This window comes from Buteo buteo, chromosome 2 (assembly GCF_964188355.1).
Source record: "Buteo buteo chromosome 2, bButBut1.hap1.1, whole genome shotgun sequence".
NCBI lineage: Eukaryota > Metazoa > Chordata > Aves > Accipitriformes > Accipitridae > Buteo > Buteo buteo.
Genome location: NC_134172.1, coordinates 66,220,443 through 66,241,293, shown reverse-complemented (window position 1 = coordinate 66,241,293; position 20,851 = coordinate 66,220,443). Strand labels below are relative to the sequence as shown.

The window sequence follows — 20,851 nt, the reverse complement described above, 5'->3', positions numbered from 1 at the left end:
GCCACGACTGAACTGCCGCACAGGCTCTGACCATACAACCAGAGACTGATGTGTTAAACAGCATAGAAATGTAATTTGTGGAGCCCGTTTCCATTTCTGATTAGAGAAAAATTTAAAAAAAAGGACAAAAAAGGAGACAACCAATCTGGGAAACAGCTAATGAGAGAAAAATCCTCTACTGAAACCCTTTCCTGCAGCCCTGAAGTTGCATTGCCAGTGTCCAGTGTGCAGATAAACTTTGTTTCTATCATTTCAGCTGTCCTGGGGCTGAGGGATACAGACAAAGAGTTGCTTACAGAAATGACAGTTGCTTATTTATAGGAAAAACAGTGGCAACTGGGAATCCCAGTCTAGCCAGTAAACGTTGCATCTGTCTTCAGAGACACTGCATAGCAGTTGACAGATGGAGACCTGCTGACACTATCCCAGTTTATTTCCTATGATACTGATGGTTTTATATTGGCTACTAAGTGATTAATTGTTCTCAAATATACACAGAAAAATGCTTTCCATTTAAATACAGATTTTCAGCTCACATCATCCACTTTCTACTTTCAGCCAAGTCTTTTACCAATACAGACTGATGCAATTAAATGTTAATTAAAGGAAGTAGCTACTAAATTCCGCAGTGGAATTTTGTTCCTAGGTGAGAGATTCAGCGTCTCTAAACCACAAGTCTTCGTTCTGCCTCTTCCTCACGCCAAAATATATTTTTGAGAATAAATAGGGAATCTGGTATTTCACTGATCTTACCCTGGCCATGTTGCAGATCCGGAATATCCGGTTGATGATATCTTCATCAATGTCTGCTGAAACAAACTCTACTTGAATTGGGCCATAACAACAGGACGTCTTCTCTGGCCAGTACTGCATACAGAGCTGGAGAAAATGCCAAAAGAAACATAAGGCATCTTAACTATTAATAAGGAAATGCATGTTCAGTCTTCTTTCCTTTCAAATGTATAACCAGCTCAAAATCCATAACCAATCTTGTATTACATGTATTTTTTCAGAGAAGACCTCCTTCTAGCTCAGTAAAAGTTTTTTATATCATGAATATGAAGAAATATATTTTAGAAGCTTGACTCCCCCCCGCCCCCCTTTTTTTTGTATGAACACAATTTGTAACTAGTTGAATTCTGGGGTGTAAATGTGTAGAAAAGGTGGCTGAAAAATGAAGCTTCTCTAGGGGTATGGATTTAAAATGAACATTAAAAGATTAGTGTCTGTAGGTTAATTTCATAGGAACCAGATAGGCTTGGTGTTAATAAGGAAACAGTACATGCGCCAAGAAAATTAACTTTAATTCAAGTGAAGTGGAACTTCTTTTTTTCTGTAAGATGAACTTTTTAGCTTTCTGACTTTACCAGTGAGCAAGGGAGGGAGAATGAGTTTGCTCCGAGAGCCGCGAGAGCAACTCCAATTTCAGGGTGAACCACAGCTGAATCTCTGAAGTTTGTGAAGCAGGTTGGAAGTTTTTTTTCTTATGCTGATGTTACTGAATTGAAAGTACAAAAAAAATCCTATCCACACAAATTACAGTCTAAGTATTTCAAATCCATCTGGAAATAGATCATGGAGTGAAAATATTTTGCATGAGATCTCATTAGCAGTTTCTGCTGAGATTGTATTTCTTTCTGGTTTTTTTCTTCCTATTTTCAAGTGTAATTTTTTAGAAGTTTTGAAACCCCCAGATGCTCATTTGAACTTGATCTCAAGCTTTTCAAGTTCAATCATTGCTAGTAATAACGTCAAGTGTGTGCATGCTACTGCATTAATTCTGTACTCCTTTTATTCCTTCGATCATATGGGATTGAAATTGGGTGGGATATTCATGCAATCTTATGCATCTTTGCCCTTGTTAGTTTTCCACGATTAAGCAAGCCAGCCAAGACCACATAAGCAAATCTTCCTTTGAAGGTTGTCTTTACTCTTCATTCAGACTTTCAAGCAGTCTACAGATCTCCTCTCAAAGCATCTGTCCAATAGGCAAGGAGATTCGAGCTGAGCAGGTGCTTTAGGAAACAACCTCAAAGTGCATTGGAAAGAAGAAAAACATTAAACCCTTCCTTAATATTGAAAATCTGCTTTTCGTAAAGCATGTCTGTGAATGGCCATCTATCCAAACGTATATGTATATACAGTCCTTAAAATTGTCTGTTACGTTCTCTGACCTCCACATGGTTTTATTTGCACCTTTTCCCTGCATAGGGGATTAAAGGTTCACTTACCTATGTATTTTAACTCTTTTCCTCTTTACAGTTCAGGCACAGCTTTTATATAAGCAATTTTTGTATTTGTGTTATACTCACGGAGATGAATAACACACCCTGCTCATGCACACAAATACGGTATCTGCAGGCAACTGTACACCAACGGTTTCATAGTGCTTACAGTACAGCGCTTGGATTAGGCAATGATGAACAGCTAGATAATTACAACATTGTCATAAAATGACAGTGCAAGTACAACATTGTGAAGTTTCCTTTTCAGAAACCTCACTTTCACAACTGATCTGCTGGAGGGTAGGGAGGCCCTACAGAGAGACCTGGACAGGCTGGATCAATGGGCCGAGGCCAACTGTATGAGGTTCAAGAGGGCCAAGTGCCGGGTCCTGCACTTGGGTCACGGCAACCCCGTGCAGCGCTACGGGCTTGGGGAAGAGCGGCTGGAAAGCTGCCCGGCAGAGAAAGACCTGGGGGTGCTGGTTGGCAGCCGGCCGAATGTGAGCCAGCAGTGTGCCCGGGTGGCCAAGGAGGCCAACGGCCTCCTGGCCTGCATCAGAAATAGTGTGGCCAGCCGGAGCAGGGAGGTGGTTGTTCCCCTGTACTGGGCACTGGTGAGGCCGCCCCTCGAGTCCTGTGTTCAGTTTTGGGCCCCTCACTACAGGAAAGACGTGGAGGTGCTGGAGCGTGTCCAGAGGAGGGCAACCGAGCTGGTGAGGGGCCTGGAGCACAAGAATGATGAGGAGCGGCTGAGGGAGCCGGGGCTGTTGAGTCTGGAGAAAAGGAGGCTGAGGGGAGATCTGATCGCTCCCTACAACTACCTGCAGGGGGGCTGTAGTGAGGTGGGGGTCGGTCTCTGCTCCCAAGTAACAAGTGATAGGACGAGAGGAAATGGCCTGAAGTTGCGCCAGGGGAGGTTTAGATTGGATATTTGGAAAAATTAGTTCACTGAAAGAGTTGTCAGGCATTGGAACAGGCTGTCCAGGGAAGTGGTTGAGTCACCATCCCTGGAGGTATTTAAAAGACATGTAGATGTGGTGCTTAGGGACATGGTTTAGTGGTGGACTTGGCAGTGTTAGGTTTACAGTTGGACTTGATGATCTTAAGGGTCTTTTCCAACCTAAATGATTCTATGATATTAAACTGCCACACCTTGCCTTGAAAACTCATACAATACAAACATGAAAATGATCCTTAACTTCCCATGCTAGCTGGGGGTTTTTGGCATTGGCTGCAGAGTCGAGCTAGGTGACACCATGCTAGAGTACCTGCCAAAGTGACTTTATGCATTGCCAAATCTCCTTTTTTGTGCCTACAGACTACCACATAAAAACAAAACTTTGCTAGGTAAAAAAAAAAAAGCAGGTAAAGTCTTGTGCAGAAAGATAGTCACAAGAATAACACTGGCTAAGGCTGATAGGTTTGTGGTTTCCAAGAATGAAGTGTGAGAAAGTGTGTCATTTTCATAAAAAGCTGTGTTTTTCTTAAAAGTGTCAGGAAAAAAAGGAAAAGATGAAATTTGCCTCTGGATTCAATGCCAAGACGTAGAATCAAGCAGGGCAAGTTGGACATGAGGCAGCAAACGCACAGGACCTCCAGCTCCTCGCACAGTGGTGGGACTCTGTGGGTCACCAAGAGAGCCCACTTCTGAGCAGAGCTCTTATTGTGGCTAGAAACGAAATCCCATAGCGTTCACACTGAAGGGAGATCCCCTCAATGAATGGGGTGACTGGCTTCTCCATTAGCATCAAAAAAAAGAGACCACTAATCTCATTGCCTTCAAGTGTGGTAAGATTTTGAACACACAGAAGAGACAAATGAAAAATTAATCCATGAAGTACCAACTACTTGAGGGTTCCTCTCCTCTTATTTAACAAGTGCTGTAATGGGCGAATTAGCCATGCCAAACGTACTCTTCACACAAATTGCATGATTACACCTTTTTGAAAGCTGTTATCTTCTGCCACTCATCAGCAAGGTGGCTGGAAATGCTAGTACAGGAGGAACTCCAACGGCTCCTCCCTGGCAAGCTCAACTCCTGAAAATAATGGTGTGTTTAGTAGCCAAGAAACCAACTTACATATGACACTAGAACGAAAAAAAAAACAAAACCACAGCACAATGTGCTTCTCCAGAAACTGTGCAAACCACACTTCTCGGTATTACAGAATTGCATTGGAAATCTCAGGGAAAAGATCCTTCGAATGATTTCAGCATCTCTCTTGGTTTTATTCTTCTGGAAATGCCATGTGAACAGGCAAGCATGAAGCACACTGGGGTTGTGGTAGGGAACATTGTCCTGAACCAAAGACAGACAAAAAATATGAAAGCAAAGAGAGGAGGTTTGGGAGGAAGATTTAGGCCCACAAACACAACATATTTAGATATCCCTTTTAATTGCAGTAAGAATTTGCTGTCTTAGAAGGAGCCAAGCATGTGGACTTACTCTTCATTATACCGCAAAACACCTATTACTTTACAGTTCCACTTCATTTATTTATTGGGGTGGGGAGGAGGGGCCACAAGAAAATGGCAGCAGAAATGCTCTTAAAACCATCTGGATTTGAGAAGAAAGTTACGTGATGGAAATTATGAAAAATCACTTACCTGTGCTGCATCCATCTCATTCAGCATCACGACAGAGGAGCAGTTATAATCAAACACCAGCCTCCAGAAGTCTGCTATGGTGTTGGGCAAAGGGTGTTGGGTTACAATAAAGGCAGCAGGTTGCTTGTGGCTCTAACAAAAGAATAAGATTAGTTAAAAAAAAAATTCAATCAACTTTTATTCAAACGAATATTATACCCGGGAGGCTATGGCTAGGCAATCTGAGCCATTTAACCAGATTATACAAATCACATATCCTTCTCCTTGTTATCGCTTTGCAATGAATGAATGTCTCATAATGGGATTCTTTTGCTCCCAATGAAGACATTTCATTAAAGAAGTGTCACAAGAGCAGAGATTACCCAAATCAATTATTTATATTTTGAGACTCAGCAAATAATACTAATTCTACTATTACTACTACTACTACTAACAGTAATATTAGTAATTGGAAAGAAAACAGCTAGAAGCAAATGCTATCCTTTTTGCTGCAATGGACTCTAGAAACTACAGAAGGGATTAGCCCCCCATCTGCTATCGCTCCCTGGTGATGTAGTGCTACAGAGGTGGCACATTTGGATTGCAGCCATCCTTTAAGAGCTTGTGGGGCAATATTCAGAGCCTGCGATGCTGGCATTTAATTTCTGATGCTATTCTTTCACCTCAAAAAAGCCCTCTGACCTCAATCTCCCTAACCACGAAGGGGAGGAACTGTGCTCCTAACCTTTGCGGGGCTGTGTTAATGAATGTTTGCAAGGCACTTTGAGATGAAAGCGTGCAAGCTCAAAACTTTATCGCTTTCCAACCGTGGCAGGCAATGCTTAGATGAGCCTACAAACTGCACAGTCCTTTGTGCTGTACCTCTGTGAAGCTGACTTGAATTAAAAGGCACAATATTTCTGGGTTAAAAAAACCCCACCAACTAAAGAGATTAAGATTTTGGATTTAAAGTAAAGAAATAAATAAAACCCCAAGGCAGTTGTGGGGGCTTGCTGTTTCTCCCCCATATGAGTCAGATGTGGGTGGAAGTGCTGAGCAGACGATGCTGGGAGGCAGAGAAGGTGCTGTGCACACTCTGCACCAGCTTGCAGGGTGGCTGCGCCATGCTTCTGAGTGTGCATGTGTGAGAAGGGTCATGGGACATGAAGTAGAAAGAAGGAAAAGGAAATGATTTATTGGGAAATGATAAATCTGGAATGGATTTTCCTTTCTTGCTACTCTGTATTTCAAACCTAGGACCACCAATATGGGTCAAAAGCTATGTAGTACCAGACCAACGGTGGCAACAGACTGGTAAATAAAATAGTGAATCTTACCTCTTAACTAGAGTTAAGAACATAATGTTTCTGCTAGGTTTTTTCACTGTGCACCAATACAGCAGATTGCATAATTGGCTAAGCTGCTGGCTAAAGTTAAGATGTGTTTGTGGGTTTTGCCACTAGGACAAAAAAGAAACAAGCCCCACCTGTTTTCTTTGCTACAGGTGAGGAACCAGGTTCGCTGTCCTAATTTAAAGGGAAGATGACACAGAGATGTTAATTAGTCATGTAAGGGAACATGTGTAGGATCTTGGGGGAATGATGATGACAGGGACACGACATGGACTCATGTCTTTCTCCAAGCCCCATGCATTAAATGCAAACCTATCACCACTTCTGTATGGCTTGACTCAGAGATGTGGCTAAAGTCTCTTTGTGTAAGGATTATGTTCAATTGTTTTAGGGGAAGGTGAGGGATGGTATTTCTCCTTTCTTCTTAACAAACCATTTTGCAGCTGCAAACATGGCTTTCCGATGATTCTCACAGGAAAAATCCTAAGGTCTCTTTACTTGAAAGGGACAGAGGACTTGAAAAGGAAAGGTCAGGAATCTCAAAATCTGCTGGGGGAGAATTCCTCCTTTCTGTGGTCAACAGTAGCCCTTTGGCTGTAATCCCTAAAGCTAACGCAAGGCAGAAGAGGCTGGTTTTTAATGCTCTGCAGTCAACAGACTGAGATGGTCTCCAGCACAGTTTTAGCTGGGAGGCCAGACTGAGTGCTTCAGCCCCTGAGGGAGGGTTCAAATGGTGTTCTGTGTTAATTTTGGTGAACACAGTCCAGATTGCCTTCCTGGAACACCTCATGCTTCTAAACTCAGGCTGTAACCCATTCTAGGAGTACCATCACCCCTTCCTGCTCTAGCACTTCTTCCATCACAGCTTTCATGTAATACACAGAGCAAGCTGCAAGTCAAATAAGGTTTGAAGAGAATTTTTAAAAAAGAGATAAACATGAGAAATCTGTAAATAAAATGATCAGCACTGGGACTGTGTTGTCAAGCGTTCCCCAGCACATGCCTGTCTTCACACAATGAAAGAATTAATGATAGTTCAAGGCAATATGGGATAGATGATCTCTTGTAAGCACCCATGCCCAAGACTGCAGACCTGAAGCTACTGGAAAAGACAAACAATTTGCAAGGTCTGTCCTCAGCAGGAATGCCTATGAAAACGTGGGACTTTGGCTGTTCCCCTCTGATTATTTGGTGGGTTTTTTTCAAAAGCTGCTGATTCCTCTATGGAAGGATAAAGGAGAGCCAGAGAACATCATAGTGGCTGAATTTCAATGACGGATGAAAAATTCCCTCGTACAAAAACTTTAATTAGCAGGAATTTTGTGGGGAAGGATACAAGTGTTAGCAAAGTGATTTGAGGTAATGAAGGCTGAAATGTGCAAACACATTCGCAGTCCCAAAGAAACCAGAGGAGAATTGATTGTGCTTCTGCAGATTTGCCAAAGCACAAAACACACTTTAAAGAAAAAAAAAAAGTTTCCTTAGGCATATTTGCAATGAAAACATCACAATCTTTCTGAAAAGAATCTAAAATTATTTCTATGACCATTTGACTTAACCTCTTAAATGCAGTAGTATCACTGTTCCTCAAAGACTAAAAGAACACACAAAATGAAAAAAGACCAACCCCAACATTCCTAGGGAAAAAATCATGACATTTCACCCTGGATCATATTTACACATACTCCAACTGCAATAATTAGGGGCTCTAAAGACATTTCTGTCCAAAGGCAGTTAGGCACCACAGCAAAAAGAAACCATCAACATAATTCACCCTATACAAATGACCTGTGCTGTGAGATTCTAGCCTATAAACAAAGCAAGGGAAAATGCCTTCGCACAGATTCACATCAACTTAACTCATGTCCTTCAGCCTTAAAGAATTTTGCACATCTGATCCCTGCACTCCCACATTCTTAACTGCATAAGTTCAAATAAATCACTTGCTCCACACTGCAAACTATTCTTTTTAAAGAGCTGACCTCGCAGTTCCTGGCAAACATTTCTCTTCCAAGTTATACAACAACCAATGTAGGGGAAGAGCTGTCCCACCACTTCTTTGTCCATCTGCCTTTCTACGATACAACCTCAGACTGCATGCTCATGAACTTCCTTGTCAAAAATTTTCCACCAATGTGAGGCAGAACTACAATGGTAGCATGATAATTATAGTCTAGGTGACACATTTCTGTCACCTTTGCCCAGCTGGGAGATGTCAGCCCCAGAAACTGCAGGTAAAAAAGGTTTTTTGCCTTGGATCCTTTTCTCCCAGAAAAGCATCTTGAGAATGAATAAAGTCGATGCAAACTAGGATCGATGGGGACAGTGCAGTACTGCTTACATCCATGAGTGCAGCATTGATGTAGTTACTTGATTCACCATCCACGGAGATGAGGAAAGGCAGGCACCGGTCCAAGGGCAACACATCCATGCAGCGGTTCTTGTCATGGTTCCTTGGCAAAAGACCGATGCTGCAGTCTTCTGGCCGAACACGCGGTGTCACAATATTGAGAGTCTGTGAAGGGGGAGAAGAATGGGAAGAAAGAAACAGGCTGAGTGTCTTTGAATTTACTTCCAAGAAGGATGTCATCTGCACAACACATTTATTTTAAAGGTACTTAGACTAGCAGATATTTGGGATCCCAAAGAATGAAAAAGAAGGAGCACTGAGGAGCTTGTTGCTGTTGCAATACGTTGCATTTTGCACATCACCCTGAGGTGCTGTACCGAAAACCATAAGCTCCAGCAAAAATTGAGGGGACTATACACCTTCAAACAATTTCCAGCTCTAAAACCCCACAGCAGTTAGGTAACATTTCTGTTCTTTCCTGGAGATTGGAAATAGCTGTCACAGGTACAAGTTGCAGCTTTGACCTGGTCATGGAGTGAAACCTCCTTGTGTTTCTACCATCCCTAGGGTGGAAGCATGCATCCTTCTCCCTCTTCAAGTGGATCCTGTGCAGAAGTACCCCAAGTATTCACCTGGCTCGCCCAGCAGGTCAGAGTGGGTTTAAATCCTCTGGTGATTCCTCAATCTATTGATTCATCTTAACAATGCATATAAAAACCTGAGAGAAAATGTTGGGTTGTTGGTTTTTTTTTTAACAGGAAAGTCTATTTGTTTCATTTATTATTTAGATTGCTGCTTTCCTTTTGGAGTGACATATAGGATGCTTCACTTATATAGTCATACCTTATCTCTGGGGTCTTGCTGTCAGTCTTTTACTGTTATCTGTCTTTCCCGCAGCTTGACAAACTCTGTTTCTTTAAATCTAATTTTCTTTTTTGTTATCCATTGTGGAGGCCTCCTGACAAACCAGTCGAGGTTGGTCAGCAGGGATCAAAACCAGCAAATCAAAGTGAACACATCTTAACACTTGTCACTTAAGTCATGGTAGATCAGTGGCTATCTGATGTCATTCTACTTTCACTTGTTATGTGTCCTGCTCCTCAGCAAAGCCCATGCAGTCATACAGTGAACTCCTCTGCAGCCATCAGAGGAACACACAATATTTAGGGGCTAAAAATTCTTACACAGAGCTTGACTTCTGCCACAGAGAGGTTATAAATGGAGAAAAGAGGAGGGTCAAACAATCCTAGATAAAGGAATGTGTCAAAGTATAAAATTTGCAATGATATACTTGCTCTAAATTATGCAGGTTCTGGATGAAAGTCCCTTTGTCTAGAGATGGAAAGCAGGCAGTCTGGCTGGGGAAGCAACATGAAATCTCAGATCTCTGACAGTGCAGATAATTAGGCAGGTGACTTGTTAGTGATTTACTCCTATTTTTTGCCCTTCCCCTCTTTCTCTTGTTTTTTTGTACATATTCAGATTACAAGAACACTCCAGAACAAGCTTTTGCATGTTCAGACAACATGTAGTGCATGAGAAATACATCCAGCCTTACCTGAGGGCCACTGGGACCTAAATAACACAAATTGCACCAACAGATCTATAGTTAGATCAACTGGTTCATAAAGATTGTAGCAAAAGATACCATCTTTTGCATTAAATCCAGGCAATTAGGGCTGAAGAATGCTGTGAGCCAAAATCCTGTAAAAACAGATTCTACAACTAGACAGAGAACAAACCTCTTATGCAAAGTACAGTGGAGCATTTCCTTCTCACAGGAGCTGCCAGCCCCTGGGAGCTCAAAAGAACAAGCACACAGACAGCAAATCTCGTCTCATATCATGACAAAATAAGCCCAGCAAGTGCTGACTTTTTTTTTTAATAGCATAACAGCATTTGATGAAGTTAGGCTTTGGCTCCTTCATGCCAAATGTCCAGAACCAGATACGGTTTTACAGATCTGATATTGCTTGATAAAACCATATCTTTTTTTAATTGAACTGTCATCAGTTGGGATCCACATTCTTTATCTCACTAAACCAACCCTGATGATTCCCTGTAAGGTTTCAGATAAAAAACACACATTCTCCTTTTGCACAGAGAGGGAGGAAAAGAGGCATCTGACCCAGACTGGGGCTCCCAAAAGACATTCTGTTACTGCAAAAGATACTTTGCTGGGAAAGGGGGTGGGCACTTCCAACAATTAAAGGAATCTCCACCTTTTTACTGCTAAGAAGAATGGCCTCGTAACAAACAGCAGAGGTCTCCTCCTCTTTCCTAACTCATCTTGCCTAGATTTCCCACAATATTATGTTTTTCCATACATCGGTGTTAGCTGAAAATCCTAAAGGGATTTACAGATGCATGGGGAATAAGACTGGAAAGCTTAGTTCAGTGTTCTGCAGGGTGAGTTCTCTACTGTGCGAGAGACTCATGTGTCTCAAGCCCATTTATTAGGGTGGGATAAGCAATGGTGATAGCAAAAGGCAGAGTGGTCCTCATTTCATCGCTTGCCCCAGGCAAACGCCAGCACTTGTGAATTTTACTATACGTCATTTCAGTTCTCACCACCAGGTACTTGGCAAAACATGCATAGTGAACTGAGGGATTCACTTCATTGAAAATTAGTAATAGAGAAAGTAATGCTCACTAAGCTCACTTTCTCCTTTGTATGGAAGGACGTCAACAAGTTGATTGTCAAGACTTGGAAGCAGCATATGAACCATGAGAATGGATAATAAGGGACCTTGAGGCATAGATGTTTCTGCATAAATTACAGAGGAAAATGAACAACAGAATATTTGTTTAAATGAGAAGTACGACATTATCTGCGAAAATTAGTACCCTTGCTCTACTGAAGTGATGGGGAATTTTTTCCTTGCTGAAGGCTGAAAAGTTCATGCTCAAAAGCAAATCTCTGCTTGATCCAGTAGTAAAACAACAAAAATTAGCTGAAATCAGACCTTGGCTTGTGTCCCCCTTCTCTGCTCTGTTGGAAATCATAAAATAGCACATAGAAATTGATTAAACACCTTCAATACACCAACTGCAATGACTGAGACACATGAAATTACCTGAAACTCATCTTTTATCTGGCTGGAATTGGTCTGTGGATCTAGTCTGCTGATGTTGTAATATATGGATCTGAACTCACAAACTGGAATGGCCGTGTTGCCACAGAGACATGCCTCCAAAATGGCATCATGGACAAATACATACTGCTCCTGCACAGGGGAGGGGATAAGATATTAAAATCATATTTTCAATACAGTTCATGGAAAATCACAGGGTTGTTGTTTTTTTTTTCTTAAATCATGCCCAATATGCATATTTGGCTCCATTTCATGTAGAGACAAATTACAGAGTGTGTTACATGACAGCTTTGTGAGCATATTTCATCCATCATTGAACGTGAGGTCTCATGTATTCATTTCAAATTTACAAGTAAAATGCGAAGTCACCACTCTCAGGAATGCTAGGACAAAATGGGGGTGGGCTGAGGAGCAAATCAGGGTGTGAAGCTTTTCTGTTCACAACCACGAGGCAATGGTCAGAAATGGATTGTGCTCTGGACCTATGACAACACCAGCAGAAACAATTGTAATAACAGGTCTGCTCCATCTGCCTCTTCAAAACTCCTGGACTCCTGGTATTCTGGGTAAAGTTCTTTCCCTGAACTAAATATGAGAATTCCAACAAAGTTAAAAGCCCTTCTCTGTTCCAGGTTATTGTCCTGTCCCTCAGGAGGGGAAGGCATTGAAGCACATAGGAAAAACTTGTGTAGCAAGATAAGGGTTCCACAGAAGTTTGTGCAGCTGCTAGATGCTACGTGATGGAGGAGCTTGCTTAATCAGCACCCAAAGCTTGAATCAAAAATATTTCATTTGTTTAGTTCGCAGTTGATATAAACTAGGTACTATTCGAGACTGCAGTATACCTATGAATGAGTCATGAGAGGATTCAGGAGCTAGCTTTTTTCTACTGTGAGAATAAAATTAATCAGCAATACTAAGACCTTAGCTTCAAGGTTTGCCCTCCTGTCTTGGAGGCCCTGAGTAGCTGCCAGTGAATGTGATTTGGTGCACATCCGGTCATGTTTAGCCACTGAAAGTTCTGTATAATCACATCACAGAGGAAGCAAGTGTTGACTTAATGAATTGCTGGGCTCCTGTTGAGCAGAGAAGCTGACAGAAAAGCAGTACGTCGTAAGAGGAGACCTGCTGGCACCTACCTCCGTCTGCACCAGATTGACCCTTTGGGATCGCAGCTCTCGCACACAGTTAAATATATCTACCACGCCTTCATTCTCTGCCATGTCAAGCATGATGTCGATGGCAATAAAGCACCCTGTTCTCCCAGCCCCAGCGCTAAAAAAAGAAACAACAATGAGGGTCTGCATGATCAAGGGACCATGGAGGGGCAGGGCTTTATGGAGGAGAAAATCACTGTATCACAGACACAGCTGTCTTCTCTTTGAAGCCGCTCCCCTCTCCCTAATGGGTTGAGTTTTATGTGTAGCTAAATTAGCTTAGGATTTAAGAGACTGAGGTAAAATAATATTTCTTGAAAGTGAAATGGACCCAAGTACAGGAAAAAAAGCTTTGTGTTCTTGAACATCAACAAAAAAATTATTCTGTGAAAAAATGGTTATGATTTTACAGGTCAGTTCACCTGCACACCTCTCATTACACAGGATGTGGGAAAGCAGCCTCCAGGTTGCAAATAGACACAAGTCCAGAAATTTTCTTCCATGGGACTATTTAAAAGGCATGCAAATGTTTACTCAAGTAGGCATAATGAAACGGGCTCAAGTCCTCCACCTCAAACGTTTCCCTTTTCAATCTGGAGGAGTTTGGGTCCTGAGGAGGGTGATTTCAAGTTGTGGATTGTAAAATTATAGAGAAAGGAGCTCAAGGCTATTCAAGACCTTCAGTTTAGAACACCCTGCTGCTTGCATGAATTAGACCATCTCCTGCAAAACTGTGCTGTCATTGTGTCCTCCTTCCCTCCTGGGAAATCATCCAAGCTGTTTAGGTGTGAAGGATAGAGAGAGGAGAACATCTCTTCACATTACTCTGAAGGAAGAAGGAAAACTCAGCTCAAATCAGGGAGACTTCAGTTGCATGGAAACTCCAGCAGAGCTGAACGCAAGGAGATATGAATGACCATAAATTAATGGACCAGATTAATCAACTGCTGAATAGAGAGAAGATATTTTTCATTTGCAGAATTTTAATGAATAAGTGGCATTTCCTCTCTCTTTATCTCTCAGCTTTTCAGAATTTTAACAAATAGTTATAACATTTCTATATTTAGAGGATCTGGCACTTCATAAATATCGAACAGTGATATTATCCAGCCAGGCATCAGTAGGGAGAATTTGGTAATTACCACTTAAAGCAAGTCATTAAAATTCAAAAGCAGATAAATAACGGAGAGGAAATGGCATTTATTCATTAAAATGTGAAGGATGAAAAATTTCTCCTTGCTTTCTTGGTGACAATGAATCAGGTTCAGACTCCTTGCAGGGCCAGACCCATGTCATGGCACCAAGGTAGCAAATTCAGGCCCTGCACTCTGAATGAATTCCCTTCTGCCAGCTCCTCAGGCTTTAGCTGTATTTTATTAAAAAACTGATTCACTGCTTGCTAAAAAAACCCAACAAAGCAAAACACCCCCCCCCCCAACCGAAAACTGTTTTAAAAAGGTAAGATTTAATTGATTTTCCTTTTTAAAGTGGTTGTTGGATATATTCTCTCTCTCTTTCTGGTCATGCAGCGTGGCACTTAGAGGTAATTGCCTGTGGATTGATTAGGGGTGAGATTTTGGGATAGCCAGCTCTGCTTCCTAGCCTTGTGCTCCAGCCACGTCTCCTTTATGGAACTTGTGCCCTGACCTGTGGCCTGAGCACTGCAGAAGTAGCTGCTACAAACCCAAACTCTCTTTTTGTAGCAATGCCTTTCCTTGCATTTGAAGCCATCTGACTGATGCCAGTCTATGTGTGTGTCTGCTTTCCCACTGCCAGCAGCATGCCTGATCACACCTCAAACTGTTAGTTCTTCATGTCAGGGACACTCTCCTACATATTCATACAGTGCCTTTCACAGTAGGGCTTGAAGCTCCGTTGGAAGAAAAGAGTGCAGAAGAGCCTTCACCGGTAACAGCAGCAGCCAGGGAGTTAGCAAGCAAATGATTCAATAGTCTCCATTTTCACAGCTGTAAACCAAGCAGCAAGGTTTCCTCAGGCATTCCCCTTTTATTTCCTGGCTGGAAGGCACGGGGCAGGTTTTCAGTCTGACATTCCCATTCCAGCTCCTGGGCTTTGAAGAGGCCAAGATGTACAACAGCTGGCATCCAGACCCAGGAAGACAGACTGACATTTCAGATAAGATTATTGATGCTGGTACAAAGCTGAACTGCAGTGCAAGTAGGTACAGAAAAGCAAAGTTGCTTTAAAATTCCCTGTCTTTTTGTAGGCATTGTCCCTTCTGCCATGTGAGGTTTGTTGTAGATAATGACTGGAATGGCTGTCCCAGATATTTACCATTTTCCCAGTTCTGCTATGAGCATCTAAGAGAGTATAGGCCACCAGAGAGTCTTCTACATTCAAATGGCCCTCTCTGACCTATTTATATCGTCTCCAATTCATGCCAGCTAAGCTCCAGAGCTGCCACTTCAGAAAAGAAAACCAAATTCTACTTTGTTTCCTGGTGAGGCCCACAAATTATACTCTTAAACAAAATGTAGTTGATGGTTGCCAGATGAAAAGGAAAAAGGAAAAAAGCTGAAAAAGCTGATGAGGAAAGGCTCAAAGAGCTTGTGTACCTGCAGTGCACAACAATGGGTCCTGCTTCTGGGGGATTGAGAAACTTCACTTGACGAACGAAGCCGAGGAGGCCCGTGGCATAGCAAGGAACCCCGTGGTCCGGCCAGCTGGTGAAGTGGAACTGACGAATCTCTCGGATCTCATGGTAGCCTTTCTGAGGAGACAACACAGCCTCTATTTTTCTTCCATCAGACTGCAGTCAGCATGTTCTGATCACTGCTCCTGTCCCTCATGCAGGGGACTGAACAAGCGCCACTTTGCACTCCGAGATATTTCAAGCTGAACTCCAAGTACAAATGAAGCGGGTAACACACAACTAAGGACTATGAAGGTGAATGCCAGCTCCCCATTCAAACCTGTGGTCTTAAGAGTTCAAACCCAGCTGATTAGGAACTTTACAGGGTGACTTCAGCCCCAGCACACCATGGCTGCATTTATACAGCCTCCTTTGGCGTTACTGCCGTAAACCACCAAGAAGTCACTCTTAGATCCTTTTTGAAGTGTTGAAGCAACAGCCTGGGGAACGAACACCTGGAGAGTGGGCATGCCCCAGGCAACGGTAGATTTTGTGCCATCTCCTGCCACAAAATCTCAGTTTGAGACTACAGCTGGTGGTGAAAAGGGCAGAAACTGGTACCCAGACCCATTACTTGGCTTTCCTGGCAAGACCAAGTTATTGGTACATGAAAATTGACACCACTTGTATATGCCCTGCAAAGGGTAACACAGAAGTGTCAGTTAGCTGTGACATTTTATCGTACAGGCAAGGTAGGTGGAACCCAGCAGCAGGTCCTCTTCGCTGTCAGATTTTGGCATTAGCATTTCTTACCAAGTTTTTCAGTGATTTAATGAAATATGGAGCTGATGTATTAGAAAACTGGAACAATATTCCCAGTGTGGCTGAAGTTCATTTAGCAGGAATTTTTGAAAAGCTTTAAAACCACTTACTGAGTGTTTGGAGAGTAATTTGGACAGACCTGAATACTCTGACACTTAGACTTCCAATTTGTAATTACAAGTAACAAAAATCTTCCAAATCCTGCCTATTTGGGGATAATTTTTATGCTCTTGCCTTTATTATATTTTTATTTCTGTTGAAAGGGGACCCTATCTGGCATCCAGTTAAACTGATACCTTTTTTCATCTGTAATTTGCCACTGTGAAACACAACAGTTATTATTCCTGGCATACCACCAACTATCTGCCGGCTTTTGGATGCATTTAAGCTTCATGCACTGTGGATTCTACTTTTGTGGCTACATCAAGATGTTCATGTAAAATCATTTGTCCAAAATTGGAATCCCTGTCAAAAATCTAGGTTTCTGAAGTGAAAACTGTCCAAATACTAACAGCTCCCATCTCCAAGAGCATTCTGGATATGTTTCCCAGAGCTCACATTCCTGACCACAAATTAAGCGTTGTATCAAAATTTTGGCTGACTGAAGATTTCCTTACCTTTTGTACAGTAAATGTGCGTATGACATACTCTGCCAATGGTTCTGTCTCAATTAATGTGACTTTAATATCTCCATAGACCTCTGTGTCATCTGGCCAGTATCGAACACACTTTACCTGACGGGAAAAAAGAAAATAAAGAGCAACTAGCTCAAGTTGAGTCAGAGCTGACCTACATTTTACTTCGCTTTCAAGCTGAAGCCAACGCAAATTGGGCTTTCTTCTGATGTACAGACCTTGTCAAAATTAACTGTATAAATTAGATCAAAATTCCTTTACTGTATATAGAAACCAGAGGGGGGATTTTTTTCAGTTCCCTCTGTTGTGAATACAAATTAAAAGGATGCATTTAGCTCCTCTTCTTTAAGATAGTCTTCCTTAAATTTCTATACATGACCTGACCATATATCAGGTTTACAGAATACCTGGCAGTCACTACCACCATTCCTTTTGAGAAAGATTTATGCTCTTGCTATTGCTACTGTAATTCTGAACCTTCTATGTTTAGCCAAAGAATTTCAGTTCATAGGGATTGTGAGATACTTGTTGATACATTAAATTTGTTTGACTCTAAGCTTTCCTTATCAGATGTGGACACAACTTTGACATTTTACCAGCTGTGACAGGCCTCAGCTAAGGCTCAAGAAAGAAACCTCCTGATCGTGTGAACATATCCCAAGCTTAGCCACGTTTAGAAGCCATGTGCAAAACTAACGGTAGAAATTAAAACCAAGGCTGTGAAGCTATAGAAGGGATGTTTAGGCTAACAAAGACTATCAAGTTATTAAATGCTCTAGCATGAAAGAGTGGAACAGTACATAAAAGCTGAAGCAATTAGCTACTGCAAAGCAGGTTTCATGTTCCAGTTCCAGTCATAATTGGAAGGGGTTTTATAAATATTAAACATGATTAATGTAGGTTTGTTGTTTGTTTTTTTTACACAGAGGCATTTATTTCAAACCAAAGTGTCAGTAGAGGTAAAATAGAATAAATAACAATAAATGAACAGAACCAGCTGGCATTCAACCATAAGATCCAAAGGAAATCAAATATGAAGCAGCTGAATTACTAATGGCTGTGAGTAAACTACCATTTAATTTTTTCTGATTACCAAAGCAATGGAAGATGACAAACATCAGGACAAAATTTTTAGGAGCTCCAGTTTCCGGCTAAGAATGTCTAAACCAAAGACCACCAGGAGTGGGAAGAATATGCTGGGGAAAGCAACCCCAGACATACCTTCTTATTATTCCCTAAAGTCAAGCCTATGCATTTTGAGTTATACATGTTTGCTCCCATTGTGGGCTTTGGCCATAGCCTTGTGCTGACACAGGGACTTCTGGTTCATCTGAGTTCAAGAGAGTGAAGTGATGGGTGTTGAGGATGCCAACAGTGCTGAGTGGCCCCTGGATCCAGCTGTGCACAATCTCCTGTCACCACAGAATAGTGATCTTCTGAAGTGATTGGAAACTTTGGGCTTTGAACTGTCATTTAAAGAGCTCTTTTGATAGTTTGAACACCAGTCACATGTTTTCCCCCCTCCGGATTTTTGTGGGTAGAGAAGTATTCAAATTATACAGATAAAGAATATTTATTACAGAAGTACATTTTTCCTTCTGTACTGAAAAAGGAGACAGTTTCTCAGTTAGCATAAATTTGTATAACTCTGCTAAAGCTGAGACTTACACCAGGAACATGATCCTTTTCAGTCTAGAAGGGAAGCAGCTAAGTATTACAAGATCCAGCATTTTAGAAAAAAAGCCAGAGTGGCTTAATTCTTTCCCTTACTACAGTAAGCAAAAGGCATTTCACTTGCTGAGCTTGCCTGAATAGCAGCACTGTGTTATACCCAGCACTGGTTTGGCTTTATATGTTGGGAAAGTGGTACCCTTACCCTGCCCACTTCCACCAAGTTGGTGACCATAACAACACTTGCAGAGTTTTCTTGCCAAATCATTCTCCAGAAATCCTTCACTGTCTCTTGCATTGGCCCTGGGGCAGGAGAAAAGACAAAAGGACATCTCAAGAGAGTGTATCGAATACCACCAACTCTTTTCAGCTGTTCCCCAGCCATTGCCCTGGTCCCACAGAATCCTACTCTCCCTTTCAGAGCCATCCTCTGCGATTTGGGGTTGGAGACACAGAACAGCCTGGAGCTCTTTGAGAGATCAGACACCTCATCCTTCCTCACAGTGGGTATTTAAGGTTCTAGCACCCTGGAAAGAGATGTGATGCCTGTATTGTAAACACTGGAGATAGTTCCAGTAGGTAATCATGTGCAAGTGGTGGGACATGGATGCACCCTATAGTGAGTCTGTAATTAAGGCTGTATTGAAATTTGTACCTGATGCAGCACTAAAGTTCCTCCATTTCACATTTTAATATTTATTAATTATGAAGAAGGAAGAAAACATGCAGAAATTAGCCCTTTTCTGATGTTCCCCCAGAGCGAAAAATTTCAGGTTCCAACAGCCAGACAGCCAGTACTCACAAGAGTTTTATTAGACTAGAGCATCTCTCTGCCCTTGTTTTCTTCCTCTGTTCTACACTGTAGATGAAATCCTCCTACGGACTCCTTTCGCCCACTCTGCCCATACTCCATCCTCCATGTTCTCTGCCTTGCTGTATTCCGTATACCCGTACATGCTTAAATGCCAGTTTTATTCTAATATGTTTCTTTGCTCTTTCAATAGGGACTAGCCAGCAATGAAGTCATAAAGCAGAATTTAAGACTCTGTGAACATCACATTTGCAGGTACAGAATGCACAAAAATGAGGACAAATAATGGCAGACGAAGTGGTCATGGCATAAGAGTTTGGCCAGTGATGCAGGAAAACAGTACCCTGTTGTAAAGAACAGGATTAGGGAGGTTTGTCATCTAACATGGATAGCCCTCAGCATTGAATTGTGTCGTTTTTTTCTTCCCCCTCCCCCCCCCCCAAAGGCATAGGAAACTCATCAACTAACTTATACAAGGTGGTGTTCAAATGCATTTCCTACTAGTTCCCACTAACCAAAAGTTCATCAGTCACCAGCTTATTCATTCTGCTCTCCCCAAGCAATTTCACTCCAGAAGGTAAACCCAAGCTCCGTAAAGTCCTTTTTAGTTCTAATCTCATACTTCATGCACAAAGGACACATTATAGATTGTACTGTCACCTCTAAGTCTGTAGTATTTTTTATTCCTGTAGCTGAAGTTTTGCACTGAGTGCCTTGAAGGTCTTAGAACATGCTATATCCTTCCCTTCTGTGCCCCTATACCAAGTTTTCAGACATTCCCCAGAATAGAAGATGTCACCCTATAAATAGCTCTTACAACAGCCTAAAACGGCAGTGGTTTTACAAATATTTAGACATACAAGAATGAACTTGCCTTGAGTTGCAATGTAATGGCGAGGCCGGTGGTAGCCCTGGAAAAAAAGAAAATATGTGATAGTCTGTGAGATCACAGCTCAGACAAAGCACACCATGTATTTTTATACTTCCCAGGTACCAACAACTGCACACTTAACAGTGTACTAACACTGGTTATCGAATGAGTGAAGATAGGCAACTAGGTTGCCCTGTGATATTTTAAGTGATGGTATCTGGCTCAGGCTGAATAATAAGATCTTATTATGCCAAAAAGGAAACAGGAATGGGGCAGTTTTCACTATTTCCTCAAAGAAACATGAGCCCTGTGACTAACGTGTGGGCAACTCTGAAAACTAATAGGCAAAAAGTTGCACCTTCTGGTTTGAAAAAGAAGAAAGGTGTGCATTTGCCTCTGCGTGAAAATGCTGCATATCAGTCTCATCTAACTTTATTAGGTGTATTTTTCATCCCTTAAAGAAACTCCTCTGAACGTTGTCATGTTCCTACAAATTAGGAGTTGCATACAAGAAACACATGTTGATTTGATCATTCTGTGTGTGTGAGGAAGGCTGCTTTTTGAATCTTATTTTATAAAACTAAAAAAAAATAAGTCAATCTATTTACATGCCTTCTGCACTGAAACTTTATAAGAAGTCAATAAGTCTTATGTATCTACTAATGCTATTGTGAAAGGCTGAT

The 20,851-nt window shown here is 41.7% G+C and overlaps 1 protein-coding gene across 4 annotated transcripts in view; it reads right to left on the bottom strand.

Annotated features, from left to right (window-relative positions):
- Positions 1 to 20,851, bottom strand: part of PTPRT (protein tyrosine phosphatase receptor type T) — a 488,778-nt gene that overhangs the window by 9,423 nt on the left and 458,504 nt on the right. For all 4 annotated transcript variants that reach the window (XM_075059108.1, XM_075059117.1, XM_075059124.1 and 1 more), the window contains 9 exons: positions 20,172 to 20,208; positions 18,692 to 18,789; positions 16,798 to 16,914; positions 15,342 to 15,496; positions 12,748 to 12,883; positions 11,591 to 11,740; positions 8,505 to 8,678; positions 4,833 to 4,964; positions 754 to 879 (listed from right to left, as the gene is read on the bottom strand). In XM_075059108.1, the coding sequence (XP_074915209.1) occupies positions 754 to 879; positions 4,833 to 4,964; positions 8,505 to 8,678; positions 11,591 to 11,740; positions 12,748 to 12,883; positions 15,342 to 15,496; positions 16,798 to 16,914; positions 18,692 to 18,789; positions 20,172 to 20,208 (1,125 nt within the window). The remainder of the gene's footprint in view (positions 1 to 753; positions 880 to 4,832; positions 4,965 to 8,504; positions 8,679 to 11,590; positions 11,741 to 12,747; positions 12,884 to 15,341; positions 15,497 to 16,797; positions 16,915 to 18,691; positions 18,790 to 20,171; positions 20,209 to 20,851) is intronic.